The 14,469-nt window shown below is 42.3% G+C and overlaps 2 protein-coding genes across 3 annotated transcripts; one reads left to right on the top strand and one right to left on the bottom strand.

Moving 5' to 3' along the window:
* Positions 1-1,352: 1,352 nt before the first annotated feature.
* Positions 1,353-4,874, bottom strand: zic1 (zic family member 1 (odd-paired homolog, Drosophila)). Its single transcript, XM_080864759.1, has 3 exons — positions 3,606-4,874; positions 2,986-3,149; positions 1,353-2,499 (listed from the first exon to the last, which is right to left on the bottom strand). Exons 1-3 carry the CDS (start codon positions 4,564-4,566, stop codon positions 2,302-2,304), a joined length of 1,323 nt encoding a protein of 440 aa, XP_080720885.1. The 5' UTR covers positions 4,567-4,874; the 3' UTR covers positions 1,353-2,301.
* Positions 4,875-6,209: 1,335 nt separating this feature from the next.
* zic4 (zic family member 4) lies at positions 6,210-12,377 on the top strand. Of its 2 annotated transcripts, XM_080864758.1 has the most exons (3): positions 6,210-9,051; positions 9,160-9,780; positions 11,834-12,377. In XM_080864758.1, exons 1-3 carry the CDS (start codon positions 8,622-8,624, stop codon positions 12,271-12,273), a joined length of 1,491 nt encoding a protein of 496 aa, XP_080720884.1. In that variant the 5' UTR covers positions 6,210-8,621; the 3' UTR covers positions 12,274-12,377. The 2 variants fall into 2 exon arrangements, with proteins under 2 accessions (XP_080720884.1, XP_080720883.1); XM_080864757.1 differs by having other exon boundaries at positions 6,210-9,780.
* The last annotated feature ends 2,092 nt before the right edge of the window (positions 12,378-14,469 follow it).

The following is a 14,469-nucleotide window of genomic DNA, read 5'->3' as shown; positions in this document are numbered from 1 at the left end:
ATTGAGCTTTTATCTCAAACATTTGTCAATTTGGCATCAACTTTATATTTAAATAAAATGCACGTGTGGACTATCTGCCAGCCCAGAAAACCACAGGAGCCAGTTTTAACACATCCACTTTAAACTATTTATATTTCAAGTTGCATGTGAACATTTTTCTATAAAGCTGCAAACGAATTCACTGCACGGGCGTGGAGTGCGTCTTTATTTTATTTTTTTTTCACCCCCATAGCGGTGCACGAGAGCAGCATCTGCACTGGGACCAGATAGATAGTGTTAAATAGAGTCGAAAAAGTCATTTTATTACCATCCTTCATTTATCTCCAAATCTAATAGTCCGTGAAAAGAAAATATGAATATATTTCAATACATTTCAACAAATCATCTAAGATGGTGGGAGTCGTTTTTAGTTTTTTTTATTTTATTTTATTTTTATTTATTTATTTTTTGCCGCTATAGACGAGCATGCACGAGCACACGCACGCGTTTCCTCTGCTGCTATGTGTACATTTTTTTTTCCTTTTGGGACGTTAAATTTGCTGTGTGGCTCTTTTCGGGCATGTGCGACAAGCCTTTACGAGGGTGCAGACTGACAGATCGTGGCTCCGTGCACACACTGCCAGTGTTAACCATGATCAGTGGCGGCTGCTGATGTGATCTCTGCCTAATGGGGCGGTCAAGCAAGCTGCAGCCAGGAACAATGAGGGGCCAGACTAATACACCAACTCTCCCTAAATCTATGAAATCCGACAAAACGCAGGAAAGAAAAATTAGATTGGAAAATTAGATTCCCGAACAATTAAGTAAGGCAAGAGGGGGGAAAAAAATCCGGTTTTACACCGAGGAACAACCGCCGTGATTAATCGATTTAATTTGCACATTACTGGAGGGCAAAGTGTTGGATGTTAATTTTGGATAAACAGAAGATGCAGACTGGGGAGTGAATTTACTTATTATCGACTGGCAGGAAAAGTTGTGACAGCGTGTTTAAAACACGGCAAGCCTTTACGTTCAGACTGAGCTGGTGCCTCACACACGTATATATATCTATATACACACACAAACACACATATGCGCACCTACTGCAAAAGCCCCCCCCCCCCCCCCCCCCCCACACACACACACACACACACACCCACACACATATACGCACACACATAAAGAGTTAAAATTATTTGTGCAACTAACCATGCAATTATTCTTCCATCGGAACTGTACTAAATGGATTATCGTGGTGGAAAAAAGGGGGTCTGTTTTGGTGATGCATCCTATAAAAAGAACCCATTAGTTTAACACAGCACTCATGTTGAGATCAACCTCAAACACTAATGAAACCAATAACCTCCAACGCATTGCATTCTTGTATTTTTTTAATCCTTTAATATAGTACGAAATGTATCCAAACATTTTTTTTGTTGTTTTTGTAAACTAAATTTTACATATGAGCGCATTTCTCCATAAATACCGATCATTTCTAACATGTTACCGGTCCTTTACATGCGGATAAATATGGAAAATTGAGCTACTTACATAATACTTCCTTTCAGACAAAGCAATTGACAGAGATTTTATAATTATCACTACATAAACAGATTGACACGGAATTTCAGGCTTTCACTACACGATTTATCGACATGACATTAAATAACAACAATGATACTGTGCTACTCAAACTGGACCTTGGACGAAAATGTTGCACTGAATAGGCTACAAAAGCACATTAATACTAAGAGTCGGTTAAGTCGACGTGTAGACTGTAGTAATACTGAATAATTCACATTTGGTACACAACTATAACATTCTTTTCAATGAAGTCTATTCATCGCAGTATTCTTAAAACCATCTCATTTTTCCATATATCTAGGGACCACATTTTTCACAAATTCCCTTAAACTGTGATAGAACTATTTACAAAATAAAATATTACATTTTTTTTCAACTTGGTGAAATCCTTATGTACAAAAATTCAGGCCTCTACCCGCAGATAGCATGCTTTTTGAGATCTCTCTCTTCTTCCTTTTTTTTTTTTTTTGAGCAGTCTCTCAGTAAAAATAAAGACTCAAAGAAATATTTAGGGGGGAAAAGTTTAAGTAGGTGGCTGTCCTTGCCTCCTTTATGTCCATGCATTCTCTTTCACTGACATTAAGGCAGCCTTTTATTGATCGTTTGGGCCTCCCGTGTTTTTTTCAGTCCTCGTTTCACTGGCTGACTTGATAAAGTCTTTGATTCCAAGCAGTTTTATTTATTTCTTTATTTCTGCAGTCTTTTTCCCCTTTCTTTCTTTTTCTTTTTCAAAAATATTTACACGTACCATTCATTGAAATTTGACGACAGCGTGCTGTGGCTGGTTGTGTGGTGTACTGCTGAGGCTGCTGGTGATATGGAGCTGCTGCTCTGGTTCTCTGTGGACGGTGATACTATGGTGGGAGGTGTCGACGACTCGTATCCTGAACTGGCCGCTGGAGATGGCTGCGATCCTGCATTGTTGGATTCGTGGACCTGCGAGTAATGAGAAACGTGTTTTGAGAATCGTGGTGCACCGTGGGGGTTTTTGTTTTCGTTTTTGTTTTTGATCAAACACAGAACATAAGAACCTCATCAAAACAAATTAAAAGTCCTAATCTGACTGTTGGGGGACATGTGCAGAATTCTAAAACACACAAAAAAAAGAAACAAAAAAAGCATACCCAAAACATAATTATTCCCATTAAGATCTTAATCTGATTTGTCGGTTAAAGAAAGAAAGTGTCAAGACAAATTAACTTGTGTTTCTGTTACTACACTGAAGGAAAAAAAAGGAGGGGGGAAAACTGGGACATCCTGTTAGAATAAAATCATACAAATAAAGAAATATTTTGTATCCTGGTTTCCAGTCACACATTGAAAGCAGCAAAAAAAAACAGTCTGTGAATTGCACTTGCACACAGATAAACATTGCAGGAATACAAAAAAATACAATAATAATAATAATAAAACGGGTTTTACCTTCATGTGTTTTCGGAGGGAGCTGGGGTGTGTGTATGACTTGTCGCACATTTTGCAGAGATAGGGCTTGTCCGATGTGTGGACGTGCATGTGTTTCTTGCGGTCACTGCTGTTTGCAAACCGCCTGTCGCAGCCTTCAAACTCACATTTAAAAGGCTTCTCACCTAAACGAAGCAAGAAAAATAACAATATAGTGTTTGACACCGATGGGGCTTTAACATTATTATTACACATTTTTATTTTGACTTTACATAATTGAAGATGTAAAACAGTAACCAGAGTAAAGATTTATATTTTTTAATAGTCATTTGGATTGGATTGCCTTGCAATAATTATCTACTGTAAATACATTTGAATCAGCTCATTTAGATGTGCATAAATAATATCAATTTGAATTTAAATATTATTTTAAATGTAATAGAAAATAGAAAATCTGGGGAAGCAAAAAGAAAAGCCTATAAAATATTTTCTGTCGACAGCTGCACTGAGTCAAATGTCAGTGAAGATACTGCAGCTGCCTTATAAATAATAATCCTGATTGCATGCATATTTTGGATGAGGCATTCTCAGCACTGATTTTGGCACTAAGAAAAAAAACGGTCAATCTGTGCGGATCTTACCGGTGTGAGTCCTTTTGTGTATTTTTAGATTTTCCGATCGAGCAAATACTTTGCCACAGCCGGGGAACGGACACGGAAAGGGCTTTTCACCGGTGTGTACTCTGATATGATTTACAAGTTTGTATTTGGCTTTGAATGGCTTTCCTTCTCTGGAGCAGTCCTCCCAGAAGCAAATGTGGTTCGTCTGCTCTGGTCCTCCCACATGCTCCACCGTTAGATGGGTCACAAGCTCGTGCATCGTGCTAAAAGTTTTGTTGCACGACTTTTTGGGATTCGTCAGCTGTTCCGGTTCGATCCACTTGCAGATAAGCTCTTGTTTGATCGGCTGCCTCATGTATCGAAAGAAGGCCCCTGCTCCGTGATGTGCAGCCATATTCATGTTCATGGGGCCATAGCCGTGCAGCTGGGTTGACGCATAGTGGTCAGACCTGGGGCTCGTAACGTGGCTATACTGGTCGGCCCGACCGTACATGTCCCCCGAGAAGCCCAGCCGCATCTGACTGTTGACCACGTTGGAAGAGGCATGGCTTGCTGCTTGCTCGTGGAGCCCTGGGAAGAGCAGGTGCCCGGCTGCATCTGAGTGTCCATGTGGCCCTGCGAAACTTCCGGAGGCAAACAGACTGTGCTGCGCCCCGGTGGCATCCCCAAAACCCCGATTTCTGAAGAGAAAGTCCCTGGTGGAGTTGAAAGCCGCCGTGGAGTAAGAGCCAACGTGGGTCGGGTGGTGATGGTGTCCCAAGGCAGCTGCTGCGTAGCCGGGCGCCTGGGAAGAAAACGCCGTCTGTCCGGAGCCAATATCGTGGGAGCTGTGGTTTATTTTGAAGGCGCCCATCCCATCCGCGAACGGATTTATCCCCAACGCTACTTCTCTCTCTGTGACTTCGCCTGTTGAGTGATGCCGTGAGGAGCCGAAAGTAGTGACTCCTATGGTGGGATACTGCGGTCCTGCGTCCAGGAGCATCTTCAGTCTAGACTCGCTGAGACGACTGAGAGCAGAAATCAAAAAACCACGCGCAGATATTCTTCCTCCCCCTCTCTGTATCTCTTGGACCTCTACACTGAGCAAACTCTCAAATCCACCGAATTTCTGTTTACTTTTTAAGACGCGAGGAATCCCCCTATACCGCTCATCCGATGCACACGCAAAATCGTGTATACATGCAATATTGTCTTTTGCGGTTTATCTTCCTGTGGCGCAACTTTCACCTCCTCAGTCAGGCGGTGAGCTCTAGACTGATAGTCGCAATCATTCCTGCAGATAAATGAATTGAAAAGACAACACAGTCCAGCCCTGATGAATGGGAGAGGAGGGGGGTAGTCACGTGGCTCCGGAGCTTCTCGTTCATTGGCGGAGCCCCTTTCCCCCCAATAACATCCACTCACCAAATAACAATCCACGGTGCAGGGCCCTCACTTCTATTGGCCTCTTTGCATCATCAATCCCAGATATTGTGAGAATGCTGACTGTGAATTTGGTTAAAGGGCTGAATAACAGCAAAACAAAAGTTGGGAAACACAAGACAACAATTGGCCTCGTAGAAAGTAAGTCAAAGCCCGTTTTGCAGCCACGGAGTGCAGAAGGGTTACAAACCAAACGTTGCCTTTGTTGCCATGGCCATCAGATTACCAAGCACGCCCTTTTTTTGTTTGTGTAATTGGTAACGTTTTGTACAGTTAAGCGCTCAGGCTGACAGATGCGTCAATCTGTTTGTCTGCTTTCAATGATTATTATCTGACACTTCTCTTATTTATTGCACGTGGGACAGCATTCAGGAGATCATGAAACCTGACAGAGTTCTAACCTGGACCCGTCATCACGTGTGCCAGGTACAGGTATAGAGAGACACGGTTATATGTGTTTCATTCGGAAAACTTAGGGGAACCGCTATTTGAAGTTCATTTGGGGTCATCACTCTCTCGAAAGGCAGGGGATTATCACTTTATCTGTTTCACTTCAAATGAGTCCATACAACGTTTTGTTTTCTTCCTCTTGTGCGCAGTCCGAGTTTTGTAGCTCTGTTTCACTTCAACACTGTGTTTCGGCGTCCACTGAAGCGCACACCAGTGGAACATCTGTGCTTTAGATTTCCACATCATGCTCACCAGCACCCCGCGTTCACAAAGGTTACCTTGAATATATAGGCCAGTATTTAACTTGGATCTACAACTATACCTAATGTATCCATCACGGTTTGGCTGAGCTTGCGCGACTCACTCAATTTTTTTTTTTTTTTTTTTTTAGCAGACCAGCAATGCATAACCTGTGTGTAAAACGTTGTGGGTTGTCGAAGTTATCAAGTGGGATTTGCGGCGCTCTCTGCAGGAACCTCCGGCTGCTAGAGTTCAAAGCCACACGCACAGACGTGCCATACAAACCATTAAAATATCTTCTTGGCTACTAGACTGGCTTCTACAAGCCATTCTCCTAGTCAGCCTTAGGAGACCAAGGAAAGAGAGGAAGTTTTGTTGTTCTCAACTTAACAAGTAGAACTACGACTTGATCCGACCTTTTTTTTTTCCCTTTTTAGGTGTCCCCATATTCTGCTATACAAAATTTTGGAGGGATATTTCAACAGGTGGGAAACGGTAAGAATGACATATCATTGATAAGCTGAGAGTATTGTATACAAAATTGAAACATGCAAAGATAAATTAGAGTTGCTGCAGTAGTACATGACACTGCAACGCACTCAAAGTTCCCCGTGTGCCTCAAAATGAATTGAATATATTTAGTTTTAATGCGCAAAAGCTATCCTAATGAAACGGCCAATAATCGGCTATGATATTACATGTGCAGAATTGAAATTGTTAGCAGAAGCTATTTGAGGGTTTAAAGTGAAAGCCAAAGGAGCAAATGCGACGTTTTATGAGACCTCGCTGCATTATTCAGCTTTTTGGTTTGGGATCTCGTACAGCTCCCTAGCTTACTTGTCTCCAAGAGTGAGTGAGTGCATGCACAACTTGGACCAGAAATAGCACTTCAAAGTTTTGCATTACGCTGGTGCTGTGATGCCTCTGAAGGCTGCAGCTGTGAGCCTCATGAGCCACATGCGTAAAGGCCATTTAATAAGCATCTTTTGGATCCGTCACGTCTCAAAATATTGACTCAGTTTCTAATGTGCTGGATATGACGCTGTCAGCAAAGGTTTTGACAAGTCAATCCATAGAAATAACCTAGAGTAATACAGGTTTGCAACTGATTTTCTCTTATCAAAAATGGTAGCTGATTAAAAGTCACTTAATATTCGGTTAATTGCTTTATTTTAATTACTACATCTAAGAATGATGAATTCAGTCACCCTTAAACACAAGTTCAGATAGTGTGCACTTGTTTTTCTCATTAACGGAAATGCTGACGAGCGACTCTGAAAATAATTTGGGGTTTTAGACTTGACTCTACAAATTACGAACCACGTAGAAGACAAACAGCACCTATTAAAACACCTCGTATCTGACATCAGATTGACCACTACTTTATGGATTTCACAAAGTCACAGTCATCTTTTTTCCCTGCAAACAGAGATGATAAAACTTCAGTCAAAAATGAGCCGCACATGTCGAATTGGTGTATATAACGCATACTCCCAAAATGTAAAAAAAAACAAATAAGGAAAAGTCAAAGTAATGGCAGTGTCACAAGAGAAAAAAAATCTAATACAACTTCCACAGTTATGATATTGCAACACAATTATTGCAGTGTCGGCATGCAAGATTGTTTCACCGAAAAAGTCAACCATGCTGAAAATTATAGTCCGTGTGAAGCTATATAAACAAATTAGTCAGCATTGTAATAACTAACCATTTGATTTCTTTTAGTCTGCTGACGGTTTAAAAAAGACAAAGTCCGTGTAGAAAAAAATACCCATCTGGAGGATAATTTATAAAACCGCATGGCGTTTTGTTACGATTTGTAGCTATTACTGTCTTTCTGTTACGCATTCAAACAAAGATAGAAAAATAATCACGGTTAGTTTTATCCTTTGCAGGATAAGCTTGTATCGGTACTTACAGTGGGCTACAGAAACGAATTATTTTGAACTTAAGTCTGCGACGGCACCACCTTCTGTGACCCTCATCTGCTACCGTCCTGGGTCTAAAGCAAAATTACCCCGGATCATAACAACAGGTCCCGTCCATTACATTTTTTTTCCTCGGGACAATGGCCGCAGCTCGCCCTATTCACACATCCTACTCACACGGATCCCACCAGGCAGAGCACGGAGTCAGCTCTGTAGTATGCGCTGAAGGGCAAACGGCTGGATATGTAAATATGTGCATTTATCAAAGCGCATATTAATGGTATGTACTCCGGACTATTTAAAACTACCACGTGGAGTTGTCCTTTGCACAAGTTTTTCTCCGCTGACATCGATCGTTTACGTGCGTAAACTTACGCGTAATTTGTGCGTAAAGCTGCCCTTGACGCTGCAGTGCAAAATAAAGATATCACTGCATTATTTATGATCCTTACAACTTTTACAGCGACAATATGTACACTCTTCGCGGAGCAGTCTGTTTTGTAAGGACATAATCAAAGTGGGGAAATTGCTATTTCATAGCCTCACAGCCTTTGTGAGCCGCAACAAAAGAGAAGCGACTGTATATCGGGATCAACTTTTTAGGACTTTTATTGTACAATAACCTTTGCATAACAACTATTCCTTTTTTTCCTGAGCGTTGCCCGAGGCACTGCGCATGCGCGGTAGCTGCTCGCTGTCACTAAGACATTTTTCTTCACGTTGGAAACTGTCACTGGTGACGTCAATCACAGAGCTCTGACCAATTAGAGCGCAGGGTGATTGTTTAGCTCCACGGGCTGCAGCGCCTACCATGAATCTCTATTCAGTATCAAAGCGTCCTGCTGCTGCCTCTCAACCGAATGGGATTCCATGTAGTCTGCAGATAGACTTAACTTTATAAAGTTTTTTTTCTTTATTTTTTCATTGCGATTAAAATATATTTGTCATCATCATTATTATTTTGCCTGCTGTCAAGTTATTCTAAAATTAGGAAGTAATGAGCGTGGATGCTTTGGGAAGCCCCGTGATGGACCCTACGTTTTCCAAACGGAACACGGCGCTGAGATTAGTTGACTTGGCAGGGGCTCACCACCATCACCATCATCACCACCATACCCCTCAGAGCGTGACAGGCTTCCCGGGGTTCAGCAGCCATCCACACTCAATGGCTCACTCGCACCCTGGGGAGATTACTGCGGAACCCCGCCTGGGGCCGAGTCCATTCGGGCCAGAACACATGGGGCACTCCGCGGCCCTCAAAATCAGCCCAGCCCATCATTATCCCCACCACCACCATCACCACCACCACAATCATCATATGGCAGGCCACAGTGAAGTGGTCTCCAGTCAAACGGGAGCTTTTGGCCCGGTTCAGGCGACATCGGTCCCCTATTCTATGTCTCACACGGCCCAGGCTTTATCTGCAGGTAGGGATTTCCTCATCCGGAGAGATCTGACAGCTCAAGCCATGCCAGTACTGACTGACCAGACTGCTGGTTCAGCCTCTCACCACGGAATGTTTGTCTCAACAACAGGTAGCTATCCCGGACACTATGGTCATCACCCTGACGCTGGGAACCATACCCTCTTCTCCGGACTCCACCACGAGCAGCCTTCTAGCGGATCACCGGGTGGCCAAACACTGAATGGACAAATAAGGTTAGGACTACCTGGAGAAATGTATGTTAGGTCTGATCACTTGAGTCAAGTGGCAGGCTCCAGGGCTGATCCGTTCTCTGCCTCGCCTTTGCATGGCTACGGTGGTCTGAATCTGAACATGAATCTTAGCGCTCACCACCACCACGGAGCCGGTGCCTTTTTCCGCTACATGAGGCAGCCGATAAAGCAAGAGCTGATTTGCAAGTGGCTGGAGCCGGAGCACTCGCCGAAGAAACTTTGCTCCAAAACTTACAGCACCATGCACGAACTCGTAACGCATGTGACGGTAGAGCACGTTGGAGGACCAGAGCAAGCGAACCATATATGTTTTTGGGAAGAGTGTCCCAGGGAAGGCAAACCGTTTAAAGCAAAATACAAACTTGTAAATCACATTCGAGTGCACACCGGGGAGAAACCGTTTCCGTGTCCGTTCCCTGGTTGTGGGAAAGTGTTCGCAAGATCCGAAAATCTAAAGATTCACAAAAGGACGCACACAGGTCAGTGGCTTAATATTCATAGAAGGAAATGCTGTGATTGTTGGAAATGCACTGTAAATCGTAAAATAGAGCTATCAAGTCGCATTTTGAAATTCAGCTGTGGGGTTTGCACGCTTTCTACTTGCAAGGGAAGTGATTTTTTTGTGGATAATTTTCCATTATTTATTTATTTATTTATTGTAATTTTATTTTACGCAACTTTACGCATTATAATGCACTTTCAAGACCTGTGGCAATTAATCAGTCTGCGCTGCTGCTCGATAGCCTATACAGCAGGACGCAACAGCTACTGGCCACCTGTTTGTTATGAGTTGCATCAGTGCTCGCAAGTTTCACAAAGGTTGGGTTTGGGGATTATGGTACAGCTCGCTCAGGCGTTTGACGGTTCAACCTCTTGTTTACACCACAGCAGAAAGACTGAGGCCCACGTCAGGTCCTGTTTAGTTCAGTGCATGTCCTGCCAGACATGACTGGCAGCAAAGCTGGAAAGGTGCATCTTCACTTTTAGCAATAGATATAATGGTTATGATAATGATGATGTGGAGATGATGTTTTTATTTTAGCCTTGGCCACCCACTTCATCTGTTATTAGTATTATTTTTAGTAGTAATATTATTATTATTGTGTTTCATTTTTGTCGCTGTTATTTCAAAATCATGTAAGCTACGTGTAGCTGTGTGTTTCATCAATCTGAAAGTAACCGGTTCATACAGAAAACGTGCTTTTTGGACGATTAAGCCTTTGTACTCTTTAGCTCAAGCAACAAGTTTACAAGTGGAGACGGCTGAAACAGTTTACTAACAGGCAGGTTTGCACAGCTGACTGACTACCTGCATAATGATGGGAGTGCATGCAATGCAGCTTAAAGCATCTATGATTTAACTGCAAAAACAAATACTGGTGCAACATGGCTGCTTGCCACCCAGTGACGTGCTGTGGAACTAGGAAGGAAAAGAGGCCTGACAATGTCGAGTCAGACTTGTAAATGAATACAATTACTTTTGCCCTTCTTTTTTATCGGTGGCTACATGGCAATATCCCTCTGTTTCATTTTTGCACCCTATGTATTATTCATATAATTTGCTCACATTACCTAAGTACAAATCTGCTAAATTATTTCTGTGTGTTGACTCCCAAGGGGCCTGGTCCTTGGTATCATGTTTAAAACCTATCCGAAAGTGTAGTTATGACTGGGGCTGCCCCTGGGGTCTGCTCCTCGACGGTTTCTTGTACTACACTAATATCCTTGATTGGCTCTCTCAACCCAACAGCTGAAGGTCAAATTGATATTCAGCCCGCAAGTGTAATTAGACAGAGGCAATTACATATTCTCAAAAGCTTTAATCGGGGGAGAAAAATCAGCAGTGGATGATTTCCGTGTAATTTATTCAGATTGTCTTTTTTTTTTTTTTTGCCTTGTCATAATCAGGTAGAAATACTTGTTATTAAAACGCAAAATTAGAGCCAGTCCACAACCGTTTGCAGGATTCAAATTACACACAGACTGCGTTATCGCACAGTAGGTGAAGCCTGGCGGTGGCAGTGCTTTGATTCATCATTATTTTTGAGCCGGTATTACAGGCCTGCTACGTCTGTGCTCGTAGCTTGTCTGTTTTGACTGATGCCTTGATGGATGCATACACCAGGTATAGACCCAGGACAGTAGGGGTTCAGCCCTCATGTTTACACCAGACTGGGAGCTGTCCAGGCGGGCAAACTTTTGTTTTCATAGTGCAAGTGGGAGGAGGGGGGTGTAAATGCCCAAAATAAAATCAAATGGCATTATAAAGATAAACATGAAATAATAAAAGCTGGCACACTTTTACATATTTTTGGCTCTATTCATACAGGTCATAGTTCATTTTCAGCTCGTGCTCTCATATGTTACACTTAACCAGGTTGTTTGTACATTTCATATAAAAGTGAAGACATGTAGGGGGAAAAAAAGTATGTTAATGATAAGGCAGCTTAGTGCCTCAGGGTGAGTATCACGTGTTCACATTTGAACTCTTTCATTCGCTTATTTGTGTTTTATCTTGTCTCACAAAAACAGGTGAGAAACCCTTCAAATGTGAATTTGACGGCTGCGACAGACGCTTCGCCAACAGCAGTGACCGGAAAAAGCACTCGCACGTCCACACCAGCGATAAGCCCTACAACTGCAAAGTGAGAGGCTGCGATAAGTCCTACACACACCCCAGCTCCCTGAGGAAACACATGAAGGTGCACTGCAAGTCCCCTCCGCCTAGCTCGGGCTATGAGTCGTCCACTCCCTCCCTGGTCTCCCCTTCCTCAGACTTGGGCCGGGAACCAGGCGGCTCCTCGGTGTTGTCAGAGCCGGTGGGAGCCTCCCAGCCCGCGAATTTAAGCGAGTGGTACGTCTGCCACAGCTCAGGTGCCAGCGGCGCCCAAACACCACCCAGCGGGCACTCTACACCGGACCCCGCAGACGAACCACCTTACAGAAACCCAGAACCGAGGGACGCTTTTTAACCCGGCTCAGGCTCACACACACACACACACACACACACACACACACACACACACACACACACACACACACACACACACACACACACACACACACACACACACAACAGCAGAGACAGAAACACATTTCCACAAGCTTAACAATTAAAAACGCGGTTTGGCTTTGGTGCCCATGTGCCTGTTTAGGACCACTGGTACCCTTATTTTGGAGGGGGGGGGGGGGGGGGGGAGTGAAGGGGATGAGCCACAAAACAGAAATCCAGAATCAAGAGACGCATTTTAACCACATCGGAAGGAAAATGTGCTAACCTTGAAGACGTGCTAATTTCCAGGCATATAAAAAGAATATATTTTCAAACATCACTTGTTCAGAGCGGTTGGCTCGGTGCCTACACGCCCTGACGGCCCACAGGTCCACTTACAGAGAGAGTCTTGTAAATCTGTTAGACAATGTGGTACATTATTGTAGGCTTAGGCATGTTGGTGTAAAATTATTATTATTATTATTATATTTTTTTTTGTAAATGAGTTTGAACTTCGATATGTTTTTATTTATTTTTCAATCTAACATTGAAGGATTTTGTATTACCGAACCAAAGTGCATGTTTGAATTAGAACAACAACAGCAACGGAGACAAAAAGGAAAAAAAAATGTACATTTGTAAATTTTTGTAAGTTTCGATGTGTTGATGTTGATAGTTTTGTAAGGATCTGTCTTCGGAGCAGTTTCTTACCGGATACTGCGGCTATTTGTACAAAAACATTTTATGTTTACATCTTACGTCCCCTCCCAAACATTTGTGCAGAGGGTCAGTAATTAAGCTGTTTCATATGCCTGCAGTATTTGATATACGACCGTGAAATTATAAATGTTTTTATCAAAGTGGGCATTTTGTGATTTTTTTTTTGTATCATTGTTGTCTTTTTTTTCTTTTCTTTTTTTGAATATCTGAAATCCAGCGGCACTCAAAATGCGTACCGAATTGCCTTGTAATTTGTGAGTATTTTGAATAAATCTTGTATGACAAAAGTTAAATCCCTGAGCTATTCGGGTTCATAGAATTTATCAGGTCTCTTGATAAAGATCACTTTTGTTTTGTTTGTTTGTTTGTTTGTTTTTGGTCACTTAACACGCCTTTATATTATAAAAGAGATTATATATTATTAATATATTTTCTTAAACAATCTGTTGCTGCATAGCTTGAAGGTCAGCTCCACTAACATATCCCACGTTCATGCCTGCTGTTCGGATTCAAAACGTCTTTTAAATTCCGAAGTAATAATCAAACGAAAAATCATCTCGGAAGAAAATGCAGTTATAATTTCTTTTAATTTTAAAGTTTTTTTCCCTCGGTGAAAGGGGCGGTCTAAAATGTGCTACACTTGTGTTAAATCTCACTTACTCCGCTGAGCTGTGGTATGATGCAGACGTGGGGTAGAGTTTGATGAAAGGCTACAATATTCGGATCCAGACTTCAAAGAGCATTTCGCACAAAGAGCCATTTTTTCACGACGGTGAATCCTCATGGTGAATTAAGATTTCTATAGCAATAGCCAAGTCAAACTCAAATGATATGGGGCCAAGTCCGTGGACTCAAAAGCCTGCTCTAAATAATGTAATATTTGCTTCCCATGGGGTAGGAAACGGTAATCTATGTCCTTTATACTGCAGACTGGGGCAGTATAAAGAAGAGAAATATATTCTTTTGCTCCGGGCCTACTTTACGACAATCAAAGGAGAAGCCGCTAAAAAACAGTTGTCCCACACCATAATAGACTTGCACTTTAGGGCCTAACCGCTCACTGGATAAAATGTAACCATAATCATATTTTAGACTCTACACACAAAATACATAAAACTATAGGAGAGAGTCTGTCTTTTAATGATAACCGTTTCAATAGTAGACAAGTAAATTAATTATTTCAGACTTTGCAGAAAGCCCCATTTTTTCCCCGGCAGAAATCTTTTCCAACGTTATAATTAAAAAGTGAAAATTTGGAGTTAACTAAAAGCTTGAAGACCTTTGCTGTAGTGGGAAAACTTCAGGCTGAGGAGTACATTTTTTACTCTGGCCCTCACTGAGGCAGAAGTGGGTGGAAAGCGCACACAGCTACAACTCTCTCTCTCTCTCTCTCTCCCTCAGCGTTTCCAGGGTTTGGTTAAGTTCATGACAGTTTGCTCTGTGATAGAGGCTCAAC

The sequence above is a fragment of the Rhamphochromis sp. 'chilingali' genome (genome assembly GCF_963969265.1).
Source record: "Rhamphochromis sp. 'chilingali' genome assembly, chromosome: 18".
Lineage (NCBI taxonomy): Eukaryota > Metazoa > Chordata > Actinopteri > Cichliformes > Cichlidae > Rhamphochromis > Rhamphochromis sp. 'chilingali'.
The sequence above is the reverse complement of the archived record's forward strand: the minus strand, read 5'-3'. Positions and strand labels throughout refer to the sequence as shown.

What these genes read in the sequence shown, in the direction of transcription:
- zic1 (XM_080864759.1), bottom strand. Translation starts at nt 4,566, where the DNA reads ATGCTCCTGGACGCAGGACCGCAGTATCCCACCATAGGAGTCACTACT. An exon ending in ACACAAAAGGACTCACACCG is followed by an intron (nt 3,150 to 3,605) that starts GTAAGATCCGCA and finishes TGCTTCGTTTAG; the next exon opens with GTGAGAAGCCTTTTAAATGT. An exon ending in CCCTCCGAAAACACATGAAG is followed by an intron (nt 2,500 to 2,985) that starts GTAAAACCCGTT and finishes CATTACTCGCAG; the next exon opens with GTCCACGAATCCAACAATGC.
- zic4 (XM_080864757.1), top strand. Translation starts at nt 8,622, where the DNA reads ATGAGCGTGGATGCTTTGGGAAGCCCCGTGATGGACCCTACGTTTTCC. An exon ending in TCACAAAAGGACGCACACAG is followed by an intron (nt 9,781 to 11,833) that starts GTCAGTGGCTTA and finishes TCACAAAAACAG; the next exon opens with GTGAGAAACCCTTCAAATGT.